The sequence below is a fragment of the Pristis pectinata genome, chromosome 4 (genome assembly GCF_009764475.1).
Source record: "Pristis pectinata isolate sPriPec2 chromosome 4, sPriPec2.1.pri, whole genome shotgun sequence".
NCBI lineage: Eukaryota > Metazoa > Chordata > Chondrichthyes > Rhinopristiformes > Pristidae > Pristis > Pristis pectinata.
The window spans coordinates 34,300,338-34,315,230 of record NC_067408.1 but is presented as its reverse complement, the minus strand read 5'-3'; the positions used below and the strand labels follow the sequence as shown (position 1 = coordinate 34,315,230).

The window sequence follows — 14,893 nt, the reverse complement described above, 5'->3', positions numbered from 1 at the left end:
TGCTTGAGTTTGCCCTTCAAGGCTATCTGTTAACACATGAATTGAAAGCCTACAAGTTTTCGCAAGCCATGGTGTAGCTACTGGGACAGAGCACTGCCAGAGTAAGTCTTGGATGGGCAGACAGTGGCAGGATAAGAAAGGGAGGTGGTTGGCACTGGGAGAATTAATTAAGATAAGGAGTTGGAGTGGGTGGAATTATTGATGCAAGATGCCCGAGATCTCGGGGAAAGCCTGAAAGAGAATCAAGGGCAAAAGTAGGCAAAAATATGTGCCCAGTAATCCCTTCTGCAGGTTCGTGTACCCAAAACACTGCAGGTATGTAATATTTGTGCATTGGACCAAGCTGAATCAATAAGCCAAGAAACTTTCTTCCCATGTCTTTAAAATACTAACACTTGACCTGTCTTTACTCCAGTTATAGAGCTTATGTGCTCTGTAGGCCATCAGTAATTATCTGTATGATGAGAAGTGATTTAATCCTTACCCAGTTCCTTTGCTTTCCACTGTGCTGAAAGCATACCAATTTCCCAGTGTAAAGGAAACACATCTTGCTGTAAAGGCAAAGCTTGGCTGTAAAGAGGATGATGGTGGGTGGAGGTGAAAGTTCAGAGATTTACTCAATTTACTCAATACTGACATGGTGTGAAATTACATTGTGTTCGTTCACAATGTAAAATTGTAGCAGGAATGGTGATAAGGTACGTTAGGCCATAAAAGTGGCTCCAACAGTTTCAGACACTTCAATCCTGAGAGATGTAAATAAAATGTGTCCTTCAGTGGTTTCCTCCTCCTTCCATCCCCCAAAAGCCTGTGTTTTCTCTGACTCTCTCAATCCCATCATATATTTTATCTAATCCCCTTCCAGCTACATCCATATTCAAATCATTTTCTCTACCTCTTCTCTGAACTATCAGCTCAGCCCCCTTATACCATGTTCTACTTTCACTCTCTTTGCTCTTAACCAGCCTTTTGTTTAAGGCATTGTGTTAGTTTTCTTTTCTCGCTATTTTAATTGTTTACCCATTTAAAATAAATGTTTCATTTAAAAATATAAAAATTCAGTGGATACTTTTGAAGCAATGAAGATATTTTCTTGGCATGACTAAACTGATATTCAATGTAAATTCAAAGCTGTTAATTTGCCAGTTACTATCATTAATTAAACTTTCTTATGCAGGAAGTAATGCAACTGGAGAAGCATCTTGGAGGGCAACTCTTAGATGAGCCGAAGATTCTTCACTTTAAAGACAGCTATCACAACTTACGACTCTCCATACATGACATACAAAGGTCACTCTGGACCAGTAAGCTGCTGGACAGCTATCAGGTAAAACCAATTTGAACTATTACTACACATGATGTGGAAGTTAAAAAGAGGCATTTTTATTCCCAACACAGACAATAGGTAGTCTATTAATACTCTAAAGGCATTCAATAAAGTATCACACATGGAAAAGGTATTGAGTAGAAATATTGTCAAACTCAATTGTAAACATTGTTGCATCCCAGGGATCTGTACTTGGACCTTGGTTTTTCACAACACTCATAAATGACTGAGATGAAAGGATAGAGAGTTGTATATCCATGTCTCTAGGTTAGGTGACTTGATAAATTCACTGGATTGGAGCTCTCGCAAAGAGGAAATTAATAGATAAAGTGCGAGTTAACACTGTAGCAGAGGGAGCTCATTTTTAGAAAGTGTGAGATTATTTACTTTGTACTAAGGAAAATAAGAGTATTTTCAAAATGGTGAGAAGCTACAAACTGTGGATAGACAGAGAGATTAATTGGTGTAAATCAAGAGATCACCAAAATCTGGGGGAATAAGTGCAAGAAGTAATTATAAAAGCTATTGGAATGTTTATCTCCATCTCCAGGGTCTGTAACACAGAGGGTACAAGTTAAGCTCTAGCTCTAAGCACTTAACCATAATGTGTTCAGTTCAAGGCATCGCACCTCAGAGGAATATTTTAGCTTTGAAGGCTGTACAATGAAGGTGGACCAGAATTTTGCCAATTGTATGGTTAAATTAGGAATAAAATTTGTATAGACTGATTTTGTATTCCATTCACAGTTAACAATTATGAAGTGATGTAATTGAGTACTTGAAATGATTGCAAGGTTTGATTGATCTGTTGGACAAATCTAAAATAAGGTGAAGTTACCTTAAAATGAGAATGACACCATTCAGGGGTGATATTAAAAGACACCTACTGACAGAAAGGAGTGGCCAAGATCTGGAACTCCTCTTCTCTAACAGTTGTTAAGGCAAGGTAAATGGGGGAGAAAAATGTATTTTATGAGGCAAAGGTATTAGATGGCACCTGACCTTTACCTAATTCCACCTCCATGGGTAGGTGGAATTAGAAAAAGGTCAGATGCCATCTAATTGAAAGGCATAACAGGCTTGGAGGGCTGAATGTCCTGATGCTGTACCTAGGATCCTATTAAAATAAAGATTAGTAGTTTGAATTTTGAGCCACCAACAGATCTGCCTTGGCTTTGCAAAATGGGGAGGACAGACAAGATGAAGTCAAATATGGTTGGTGTGCAAAGTGATGTGTGAGAGTGAGTCTAGGGACAGAAAACAGGAGAGAGTGAAGTGGAGCAAAGAGAGGGAGGAAATAAGGTGCAGAAGAACGGGGCTGAAAGAAGATGTAAGGAGCACTTGGGGCAATGTGAAGGGGTTGAGACCCAGAGAAGAGGGAGAGGGAGGAGGAGGCACGGAAGTACAAAGAGACTTGGGGGTACTCGTGCAGGATACCTTAAAGGTTAACCACCAGGTCGGATCGGTGGTAAAGAAAGCGAATGCTATGTTGGCATTCATTTCGAGAGGTATAGTGTATAAAAGTAAGGAAGTGTTAATGAGGCTCTACGGGGCACTCGTGAGGCCTCATTTGGAATATTGTGCGCCGTTTTGGGCCCCACATCTTAGGAAGGATGTGTTGACGTTGGAGACGGTTCAGAGGAGATTTACGAGGATGATTCCAGGAATGAAAGGGCTTACGTATGAGGAGCGTTTGTCGGCTCTTGGACTGTACTCGCTGGAGTACAGAAGAATGAGAGGGTACCTCATAGCGACATTTAAAATATTGATAGGAAAGGACAGAGTAAATGTGGCTAGGCTGTTTCCCTTGGTGGGTGAGTCCAGGACCAGAGGGCACAATTTTAGAATTAGAGGGTACAGTTTCAAAACAGAGATGAGGAAAAATTTCTTTAGCCAGAGGGTGGTGAATTTGTGGAACTCCTTGCCACGTACAGCAGTGGAAGCCAGATCAGTGGGGGCGTTCAAGGAGGAGATAGATAGATATCTAAATAGTCAGGATATCAAGGGATATGGGGATAAAGCCGGTAATTGGGATTAGAATAGTTTTTTTTTCTTCTTCTTCCCCCATTCCCCATTTCTCATTTCTATTTCCCTTTCCTTGGAGCAGACTCGATGGGCCGAATGGCCTGCTTCTGCTCCCTTCTCTTGTGATCTTGTGAGATGGCCAAAAGAGGAGGAGTATAGTGCAGGGAAGGCAAGGTGGGAATGTTAAATAGCAATAAAGGAGGATATAGTAGCATTTTGAATTTAAGAGGAGCTCAGGAAAAAGAGTTCAGTGATGAATCAAAAACATTGCGTGACCAAAAAATTGGGTTGGATGATCAGACTGGAGGAGATAGAAGTCAGTCCGTAAAAGGTTAATAAGTGTTTCAGAAAAAAAGGGATTAATTCAGATAATGTCAAAAATAGAGTGAGAGAGGCAGCTTTAAAAAAAAGTGAGGACCGAGAACTGAACTTGCCAGGAGTGATGAAAAATGTGTCATGAAAGTTCACAAATGGCTGCAGATTAGAGAGAAAGGTGAACTGGGAGAGTAATTACATCTGTGAAAGGGCCTGCAGCAATAATATTAATCAGATAGATTCAGAAAATGTATAATCTCCATCAGGGAAGGTGAAGGTCAGGGTCAATATGATGCCACATAACATTTATTGAGTTTCACTGTTCTTAATGATACTGCATTAACCTGACAGCACCACCTGCAGGAAAAGTACACTTTAAGTTTTGTATCCTACGGTGTTTATAATATATACAGAAAAACAACCTGTTAGGGCAAATGAGATGTCACTCAAGTGTAGCTGATTACTGTTTGGCTAAGCCACTTCAAGCTTAGATGTTCAAGTTGCACAGTTATATCATCCAGTTAAATTTATAAGAAAATAATTTCTTCTGAGAAAGCCTATAATCTCAAATTAAAATTAATTTTTAGAAGTCTCCAATTTATAGCAGTTGTCAAAATATATGCAAATCATTTATTTGAGACTGAAAGAGAAATGCTCCTAAGGCCTGCTGTGACCGATGTGTTTTGCATCTCCTATTGATTCACTTAAACAGTGCAGATATTCTGGTAATTGTTTCTAATTACCGCATAAAAAGTGAATAATGGCAGCCTCCTTGAACTACCGCAGTCCTTCCAATGAAGGTGCTCTCACTTTGGTGTAAAATTGGGAGTACCACAATCTTGACACCAGGACAAAAGCAGCAAAGCAATATATTTCCTAGTAAAGGTTTACATTTCTAGGAATGGACTATGTAAGGATTTGTTTTCCCATGCACTCAAAACCCTTTTCCTTTAAGCAGAGGTAGCAGTTATTAGTTTTGGGGATGTGTGAAGAACCTTTGGCAGTTTGCTGTGTTTTTTATTTGGTTCGTACACTAGTTGCATTCTTCTATTCTCTAGGGCAGGCGCGGTAGCGTAGCAGTTAGCATAACTCTATTACAGCACCAGCAACTCGGGTTCAATTCCGACCACTGTCTGCAAGGAGTTTGTACGTACTCCTCGTGTCTGCGTGGGTTTCTTCCGGGTGCTCCAGTTTCCTCCCACATTCCAAAGACGTATGGGTTAGGAAGTTGTGGGCATGCTATGTTGGTGCCGGAAGCACTGCCCCCAGAACACTCTACACAATAGATGTATTTCACTGTGTGTTTTGATGTACATGTGACTAATAAAGATATCTGATCTATTCTTAAATAATCCCTTGGGATCGAGGGTAACGTGCATCCACTCCAATTTTGTGGGTCTGTGGTGGTCATTGTGGGAACTGAAGGGGCAGGAGGTGCCTGACTGGTGGGTGGGTACTTTGTGAGCTGGTCTGCACCCTCTGCAGCTCACATAGAGCTTCTGTGTGCTCAGTACCATCTTGAATGCTTCTTCTCCACTTCAAGCAGTCATGGGTCTGAAGTTCCCAGGAGTTGCTGGGGATGTTGCACCTCTTCAAAGAAGCTTTGTACAGATGCTTGAACATTGTTAATCTCCTTCCACAGTAGAGCTCGGAAGAGCGTGTCTATTTTGAGAATCTGGAGTTGAGCATGCAAACAACATGACCTGCCCGATGTAGCTGACTAAGGGTATCTAGGGCCTTGATGATGGCAATTCTGGCCTGAGAGAGGATGCTGATGTTGGTTGACTTATCCTTCCAGTGATTTTGGAGGATTTAGTGGAGACTGTTATTGGTGTTTATGCATTGTCTTGAGATGCCTGCTGTATATAGTCTGGGTCTCAAAAGCAAATATGAGGAAAGGGATCACTGCTGCTCAGTAGACCATGAAGTTTGTACTGGGTCTTGATCTACAAATACCTTTTTCCTCATTTGACCAAAGGTTATGCTATTGCACAGAAGGCATTGGCAGATTTCCTCATTGATGTCTGCCTTCTCTAAGAGGCGGCTCCTGAGATATCGGAAATGATCCACAATTTCCAGGGTCTCACTGTGAGTCTTTATTGTTGGAGGGCAGTACGGTAGAGCAGGGCAGGCTAGTGGAATTCCCTTGTATTGCAGATATTGAGTATAGTTGGCATCCTCTTGTATGCTTCAGTGAACGTCAACAATATCTCGGAGCTCAGTTTCCATAGTGTGCATACTATAGCTGGACTGTTGAGATTTAGGTGACCTTGGTTTTGGAATGCAGTTGTCGGAGGTTGAACGGTTTCTCATTAATTCTGAAGATTGAGAAAAATGTTGGTGCAGTCTTGTTGATGCCAGTCTTCAGAGATATTGGTTTTGGTGTGGATCCATTGTCAGTAACATGGCCTGCATGCCATTATGGAGCAAACTTAACATGGAACTAAATTTTTTTGGGTAGCTGAATCTGTGGAGGGTGTTTCACAGTCCTTTCCTATTGATGGAGTCAAAAGCTTTAGTAAATTTGAAGAAGGCCACATATAGTGGCTGGTGCTGCTCCCTGCATTTTTCTGGGAGTTGTCATATCTGTTGTGCCTCTAGGTTGGATGGAAACCACACTGCGATTTAGAGAGTAGCCGAGGAGGAACCTGGTGATGACTTTCCCCGTGATAGAAGGCAGAGAAACACTTCTGTAGTTATCACAATTGGACGTTACTTTTCTTGAATATGGTCACAATTAAGGCATTTCTGAGGTTCCTTGGAATCTCTTCCTCTTCCAAGATATGGACGGTGAGATGTAGCTTTGAGACTGAAGCTCTTCTCCACCGAGTTTTAGGATTTCTTTGCAGGTACTGTATGCCCTTGTTATTTTTGAGGGGGAAATGGCCTTCTCCATTTTTTGACCATTAGAAGCGACAGTAAGGCTAGTCCTGATAGATTGCTGTGAGTGGAAGCAAAGGCACTATGTCATGAGTCACACTTGAGGAGGTCTTTGAAATGTCCCTGATAAGTTCACCTCTGTTCTTGGCTCTCAGTGGGGTGGGGCCTTGGAGCTATTGATAGTTTTTACAACACTAAAGAACCCATATATGTTATGGCAGTAAGTGAGTTGCTGAACCTTCTGTGCTCTCTCCTTCCATCATGGGTTTTCTACTTCACCAGAGGCTCTGTGACTGGAATTGACTGTTGTGCAATCAGTCATATCCTTCCCAATTCTGGAAACAAATTCAACAGCAGCCTTCAAACGATAAATGATCTGCCAAGATGTCCTCATGATTCTTCTTCTCCACTGTTTACTCTGCTTTGAGCACTTTAACCTGTGTATTCTATATATTTTATTGAATTTTTTTTCAAAATCATGAAAAGTACAAGCTGAATTTCTGAAGCTTGAGGAACATCTTGAAAAAAGAACAAATTAATACCTTAAAATGAAAGTAACAGCATAGGTCATACATAGCATGGTTACACTATTTCTCCTTAAGTTACATTGTACTTCTTGCTTTGCAAAGTTCAGTAGGCTCCAATAGAAATGCTACTCATGAAAGCTCTCTTGGAGGTGTCCAGTGTTAAGTGCCAATAGGTAGTAGGAACTGGTAAAGTATTGGAAGGAACAATAGTCGCTGAGTTATGGCCAGCGTGTGGAGGATTAGAACTAACAAGGTTGCTCTTTGCACTCATTGGACCTCCTTCCAGTGCAAGGCATTTATGATTCTATGAACACATCCAGTTTGATTGTAATTTTCTCACTAATTATTGTTTCTTTCCAATTTAACTCATCCCAAGGAATAACACTCAACTTATTTAATTTCTTAGGAAATTCCATTTTATCACATTTGGAATGGCTGTCAAAGAAATCTACACTGTACCTTCACTCTGGAACGGTACAGTCTGTCCACAACTGAACTCAATGGTAAAATTTGGGTTTGGCAAGTAGAAGGAGAAGGACAAAGCTTTCACATTCATTTCAACTTTGCCAAGGTAAGCCGTACCTAAATATTTTCAGATTTATGAGGAGGTATCTTTGTAATAGCACAAATTTGCATAGCTATTAAGTGTAATAGGAAGGCTGGATGTTGTTCAAAATCTAATGTGAAAGCTAGAAATATGAAATAAAAGCAATCAATGAGCAGCAGAGGATGACAAAGTTAATGTTTCAGGATAATAACTATCATCGTTTCATTTCTGATGAGGATAAATAAATCTTAAATAAATTCCAATGATGTTAAAGGAGAAAGAAAAATGAAAGGAAAAGTTTATAAAAGGAAGAAGCAGAAGAGACTAAATGGCAAAGCAGAAGCCAAAAGAACAACTGATGGGTTAAGAAGAGTAAGTAGATAAAGCATAATTGTTATGTGAAATAGTTGAAACTAGCATTGGTTTGTGGCTGATTGCAGGATAAGGTGCTCTTGCTAGAGTTTGCATTGAGGTACCAAACTGAAGGAAACCACTAATACAGGTTTGCAATGAGCAATGTGCTCAGAAAAGGGAATGGACAGACCAATATAAAAGCATTTGTAATGCTATTTCAACAAGTTCTGAGAGGAAAAACAGGGGGGTTATTAGCAGAGAATCATTTAAAGTCTAGCACTCCAGTGAGATGGCTTGTCAACAAAGATAGTACTAGTTAGGTTCTACCAGCTGCCAGTTTGCAAATACTTTGTTTGCTTGGAACTAACAGACTAGCTATTTCCCAGATTTAATTTCTCTTGCTAAGGTAATGATAGAGGTCACCTAAGATATTGCCACTAGATGCAAAGGATCAGTAGTAAGCTATGTTGCATGTCCAAATGCATATATTTAAGCTACACTGCAATGTCACCCTGCTTTTCACAACTATTATCTAGGATATGTATAGGCATCAAGTGAGCAAGCTGATGGATCATTGCTCGTACCCATGCAGTTGCATCTAACGACTTGAGCTTTTAACAGAAGAGGTAACACTGTATAGAAAGACATGAGCAAGAAGTTAATCATGACATGGAGATGTTAAGCAAATTGTACTATTCCCTTTTATATTTCAAATCAATTATTATTTAGCTACCTCAAAATCTGGGCACACGTATACCTGTTACACCCCTGTGAAAAACTTGATGAAATATAGTGGTAATACTCAATGTAATTAAAAACACCTAGGTAGGAAGTGCCAATAGCTTGGCAATTTTTTTAAGTAAATTACTTCTGCAATTTAGGATAAGGACAACGTGAGTTGACCTTTGATCTCCCCATTGCATTTATTATATCAACACTTGTCTACACTCATTGGCACTAACAAGAAATTAATTCTTATGAATATCTTGTAATCCAAGAGGTATTTACACTCAGTTTGAATCTGATACTTAATTAGTAAGGTGTAATATTCTGCTTTTCTTTAGTAATTGAATATGAAGAAACTAAACTGAAGTTACATCCAAGAAATTCATTAGTGCTGCACGGGTATGTTAATCTATTACCATGCAGAATGCCAATGACCATTTTGTTTGTTGGCCTACTGGTTTAAAAGTTAATACTGCCCAAAGTATTGGGCACAACTGAATTGGCATTACACGAGAGTAAGGTCAGCTACCCTTCTTTACCCATTTGGGAAACAGTTAAGTCTGGGTGATGGCAGAGGAGACAGGATAAGTGTGATGTGTAATAATTAGGGATAGGAAAGTGGTCATAAGATGAGGGTCAGTTGCTCATGCTCAATGATGGTGCTGCTGGTGATCTTCAGTTGTGAATGGATCGAGATTTGGTATCTGAGACGAGAGCCATTACCAGGCAGTGGTCAGGTGGAATTGTTGAGTGGGTCTGAGGGTGACAATGAATTGGCCGGGATTTGGTGAGTCAGGAGTCTGGGGCTGGCCTTCAGGTCATGAGACAAAGGTCGGCAAGGATTATGAGCTTAAGGTTGGGTTGGAAATCAGCACTGTGAGTGGCAATAGGAAGCTGCTGCAAGTCTAAAGGAAAATAGGTAAGTAAATTGTAGGAAGCCTTTAGTCAGGGTCCCACACAAGGCAAGCAACTGTTCAGGGAGGACCATTGTAAATTATTCTAAATCACCGAATGTAATGCAGTAAATAACAATAGATACCTGGTTTGATAGAGAAGACTCCTGACAGATGTGAGTCAGAAGCAAGTGGAATGCAATGAATATGACATCATTACGTGCATATTTAATGCAGAAAATGCATCACGAATATAAGTATGATCCATGACAAATTTTGGTTGAATTTTCAGGAGGGGAAGATTTATGCAGAAACAAACTGAATAACATTCCATCAAAGAATAAAAAAAAACTTCATTTGCAGAGGGCTGCAAAATATAAAACATTGGGTTTCAAGGCAAGCTTTTTTTAAAAAAAAAATAGACTGCAGACAAACTACTAAAATGATTCAATCATCATATGGAGGGGGGCCAATCAGAAAAAAATTGGATCTATACAAAATATCCATATTTTAGGAAATGACAAATCATGAACATTTAAATGTGCACTGACAGCCTTAGCCTGATATTAATATCAAAAAAGATTGTATATTAAAATTTGGAGGGCCCAAGTTATTGGTTTGAAACACTTTTTCCACAAAGGACATTTAATCCTTTCCCTGTGTTAATGAAAATCCCTGACATATTTAAAGATAAGCCTGTCAGAAATTTTGTAACAAGGGGAGGTTTTGTTATTTGAATTTAGATAGCTGTCTTTGGGAGAATGATGCTTGTCCCTACAAATTTTGAAATTTGATCCATGAGGAAGTTAAGAAAAGTCAAGAGAACTTACCAGCTTCTTTGAAATCAAAGCCAAAAGTCCCAGGATTGGACTTTGAGGTGATTTGCTTCAACTTGCCAGAAGGTTGATGGACTTCTTTCATTTGGCATTGAGCGGAGACCCTATGCTGCTAACCCAAAGGCATGAAAAGTCCCATTCCGGGAGTTGCATCCCTGACTGTTTCCTTCCAATTTGGTGGAAACAGTTCTGCCCCCAAGCTAGCTTCTAGAAAACTGACCTGAGCTTTGAACCTGGATGCACTAAGGGCCTGGGTTAAGCTTTGTTTATTCTGCCTCAGAACTAGAAGGCAATGTGGGCCCCACTGATTTTCAGCCCATGTTGTTTTGTGCACAGATGTAGACTAAATTAATTTCTTAATGCAAATGGTCAACAAGAAAAGTTCGCAAAATACTTCAGTCAGGTAATTTAGCCTTGAGCAAAAACTAGTTATTTTGTACAATGAATACAGTGAGCGTGCTGTATTTTTTTATTGCTTCTGTCAAGAAACAGCAGCCAACCTCTCCAAGGTTTTTGATTACCTCCAGACAATTTGGCAGTAATGTTAACAAAAGCTCATGCCAAAAGGAAAGTATTTTATGAAGTGCTTAATTTCCTTCAACACTGCCAGGAAAGCTATGCAACCCTCTTGCATCCCCTCCCATTTAAGTTGAATGCTTTCTGATTGCTGTTGAAAGAATAATACCAGAAGGGGGACACAGGTTGGATTAAAAAAACTCAGTAATTTTCTCTGAGAAGTGTTGACATTAGTAAAATGAAAAGTGATGTACAGTTACAATTGTGCCAGATATGAGATTTTTGTGAAACCACAATGGTGTGATGAGTTTGGCTAGTTACCATTTGGACAGCTGGATGGATTTTACCACCATGTGGTGAAATGACATTCTGTCCATCTCAGTTTATAGCAACAGCCAGCTGCTAATACTTAGAGCAGCAGCAGCACTGCAAGGTAAAAGGAAATTTTGGCAATCCCCAGACCAATGAACTTTATTTGACATCGAGTCCCCAGTAATTTATGAAAATTACTAGGGCTTGATGGAAATCAGAGTGAGCTCTGCATTGCTGCAGGTAATTCCCAACACAGAACTACGTACCTGCCCCTGGTGTCAGGGATGATGTTGCATCTGGTTGGGCTTTCAACGTGAGACCTGAAAGGAACTTTGCACCTGTGCATCTGAGGCAAACTTGAGGGGCAAAAGCTCTGTAAATGTTGCCACAATGAAAAATTCGGTTGATTATTACATGCAGGAGGGTAGGAAAAATTAAACCTTGTCTCTGCAATGTTAAGATTCTCCCTTCCATTTCAGTTATGGAGGTTCTGAGATTTTAAGTGGGCCAAATTAGTCAGATGTGATCATTAATTGGCCAGAGTTCACGTGGAAGTATGGAGATAATGGGCAAAGGCACTGACAGTGAGAAGAAACGTAATGTGAGGGAAAACATTGAGGAATGTGAGGGGAGCAGTAAATGTGGAAGCAACATTATGGAGTTAAAAGGATTCTTTCTCAGTAGGGGAAAATAGTTCATCAGCAACTAGAGAGCTTAGCAAGTCAATTATCTAGATTTGTTTTGATTTATAAATTATGTTCTAATTCAGCTCACTGAGGCCTTTTTGGTCTGCAAAACCAAATGTTTTAGTCAGTTATTGGTGATACTGGGGCATTCATTGAAAGTAAATGCAATAACATTTGCAAACACCAAGCAAACGTTGTCTGACCAAATCCCAGCCGAACAAGGCTGTGATGAAAGTATGTTCAATCAGAGTTCTGACTGGGTGCTTCCCAGAATTAACTGGGAGTCTCTGGTAATTTATGCAAAATTAGCTTGGCTCCAGGACTTCAGAGACCACTCCAGGTTCCTAGAAAAGCTCATTCTCCAAGAACTGCTCACATCCACCCAAAGGTGGGTGCGTGTGTGTGTCTGCAATTGTGACCTTCGGTTTGAAAGATCTCTGATCTGTTTTCTGTAAATGGATTTTAATTTATTGTTCAAACGGGGAAAAAACAGTGTTGAAGTTAAAAGTTTGCAATATTTCATTCTAACTTAATTGCCAAAATTCCTTTATGAATATTTGCAGCTTTGAATTTATTTACCACTAAAATGAGCACATTAAGTTTCCACGTGTAGTTCGCTAGAACTGCTAATCTTTCATGAGTAGTTCAAAAAGACAACTGAATAAATCTTGGAGTATATACTGAGACCAAAGGAAATATCAGCTGCATGAAGATGTGACATATGGTCAAACCCAGTTGTGTGCACAAGAAATTAAATTCAGCTGTACTTAGCAAAGGACAGTAAGCTCATTATTCAAATGCGTACTTGATGTTTAATGGGCTGGCTTCTGCTTGTAACCCCTCTCTTATATTCTACATGCCACATAGCTCAAGAGCAATAGAGAGAGTAACTGCTGATGGATCCTTTGACATTAACAAGTGTTGAATTTGGAACGATTCAGATAAAGATTGAAATAATAACACCACATTTCTAATACCAGCTAAAGTGAATTTGATCTGCTACCTTTGCCTTTGTTGTGATGTTCATGTTTTTAGGCCACTGGTATATAAAAAAACACAAACTTACCCTGATTTTGTGTGTGTGTGTGTGTGTGTGTGTGTGTGTGTGTATGTGTGTATATATATATATATATATATATGCGCACACACACTCATGTGTAAGTCCACTGAACTCCTTATGTCACTGATTCCTGACAGTTGGGGCTTGACTCCTGGCATTGACCCCTGTCAGCATCTTCTCTTCTCTTATTGTCTTCTGGTCATGTGTTTGGAGAACCACCTGCCTTCCTTTGGGTACAAGACATCTCTCCCACTTTGCATCTCCTCTAGCTTGAACTGCAGTAATGCATCAGAAAATCAGAGATTGCTACACTCCTGTGAAGTGTCATCAGTCAGTCCTGTGTACTCTCAACTGTCAGTGTCACTTGGGTCAGAATGGATCACAAAGCATTTATGTGCATGTGCTGCATCCATGGTATATATACATCCTCTTAAAAGGTGCAGGCTGCCTTTAACCAGTAGCTTGCTAAGACGGGGCTTACATTGAAGGCAATAAACCAATACATAGTGATGGCTAGCCCTGATCATCTATTGCACACCCATTTTTCTGTTCATGGGATATCCAACTTAACCACACCCCTTCTTTTGTAGCACATGTGATTCTTCGTTCCTATCCTCTTTTTAATCTTTCTCAGTCCCAGTGAGGTAAAAGTGATCTTTACTAAAAAAAACATGAACTTTTAAGATTAATCCTAATCATGAGACTGATCAGAATCAGCTTTTGACATTGACTTGATTTTTTAAAAAAGTCATATGAAATTGATTGACTGCTTCACATAAACTACTCCCAAATCACACAGCAGATTCATTTTGACTCAAAAGTTGAGCTGGCTAGAAATCAGAATTAATTTTCATTTGTGATGGATTCAGAGCAATTGGAATTAGTGCAATTAATTCTTATTTCCACTAATGCAATATAAAAGCGACATATGTAAGTCATGAGCATATCCTCATTTCAAACTTTATGTTCTGGCAGCAATAAAAGACAGCTGTTGTTTTGGGTTTTTTTTAATTTTTAGTGTGTTAATGCTTATTTTTCTATGACACTTCAGCTAATTTAATTTTCATCTCTACTTTTTGATCCAGTGCATTGCCCATTCTCACATGGCTCTGGGGAAAGAACTTCATCATTTTAAACACTTCTAACAAATTGTATCGAAATCTGGGATGTTTTCAGGATAAAAGAAATAGAAACAGCAGTATGCTATTTGGCCCCTTATATCTGCTCCCCCACTTAATAAGATCATGGTTAATCTTTCACCTCAGTTCCACTTTCCTGTGCTACCCTAGATTCCTTCATTCCCTCTCTGTCCAAAATTCTATTTGTCTTGGCCTCAAACATGCTCAGTAATTGAACCTCCACAGCTCCCTTGTGTAGAGAATTCTGATGATTCATTACCCCCTGGATAAGGAAATTTCTTCTCACCTCAGTCCTGAATGACTGAGCTCTTATTTTGAGAATTTTGATCTCAGGTTCTAGATACCCCAGCCAAGGAAAATTTCATCCTTTTGTCTACCCTGGTAAGCCCCATTAAAAAAAAATTACATGCTTCCATCATTCATCTAAACTTGAGAGGTTAGGCCCAGACTGCTTAACTGCTCCTCAGTGGGCAAACACCCTATCCCAAGAATCAAGCTGGTGATCCTCTGCTGTGTTCTTTCTATCGCAAGTATATATATCCTTAAGAAGGGAGACTAGACCTGTACATAGTATTCCATATGTAATTTTACCATAGCCCTATGTAATTGCAACAAGACACCTTTACTCTTGTAGTAAAGGCCAACATATCATTAACCTTCCTAATTGTTTACTATAACTGCATGTTAGCCTGTACTGATAGTTGTGAACAGACAACTGGGCCCCTTTTAAAAATCACATCTTTAAATCAC

At 39.6% G+C, this 14,893-nt stretch overlaps 1 protein-coding gene across 1 annotated transcript in view; it reads left to right on the top strand.

Moving 5' to 3' along the window:
• unc5a (unc-5 netrin receptor A) overlaps window positions 1-14,893 on the top strand; it is a 354,681-nt gene that overhangs the window by 330,429 nt on the left and 9,359 nt on the right. The window contains exons 13-14 of the mRNA XM_052013762.1: window positions 1,178-1,327; window positions 7,481-7,645. Coding sequence (XP_051869722.1) covers window positions 1,178-1,327; window positions 7,481-7,645 — 315 coding nt within the window. The remainder of the gene's footprint in view (window positions 1-1,177; window positions 1,328-7,480; window positions 7,646-14,893) is intronic.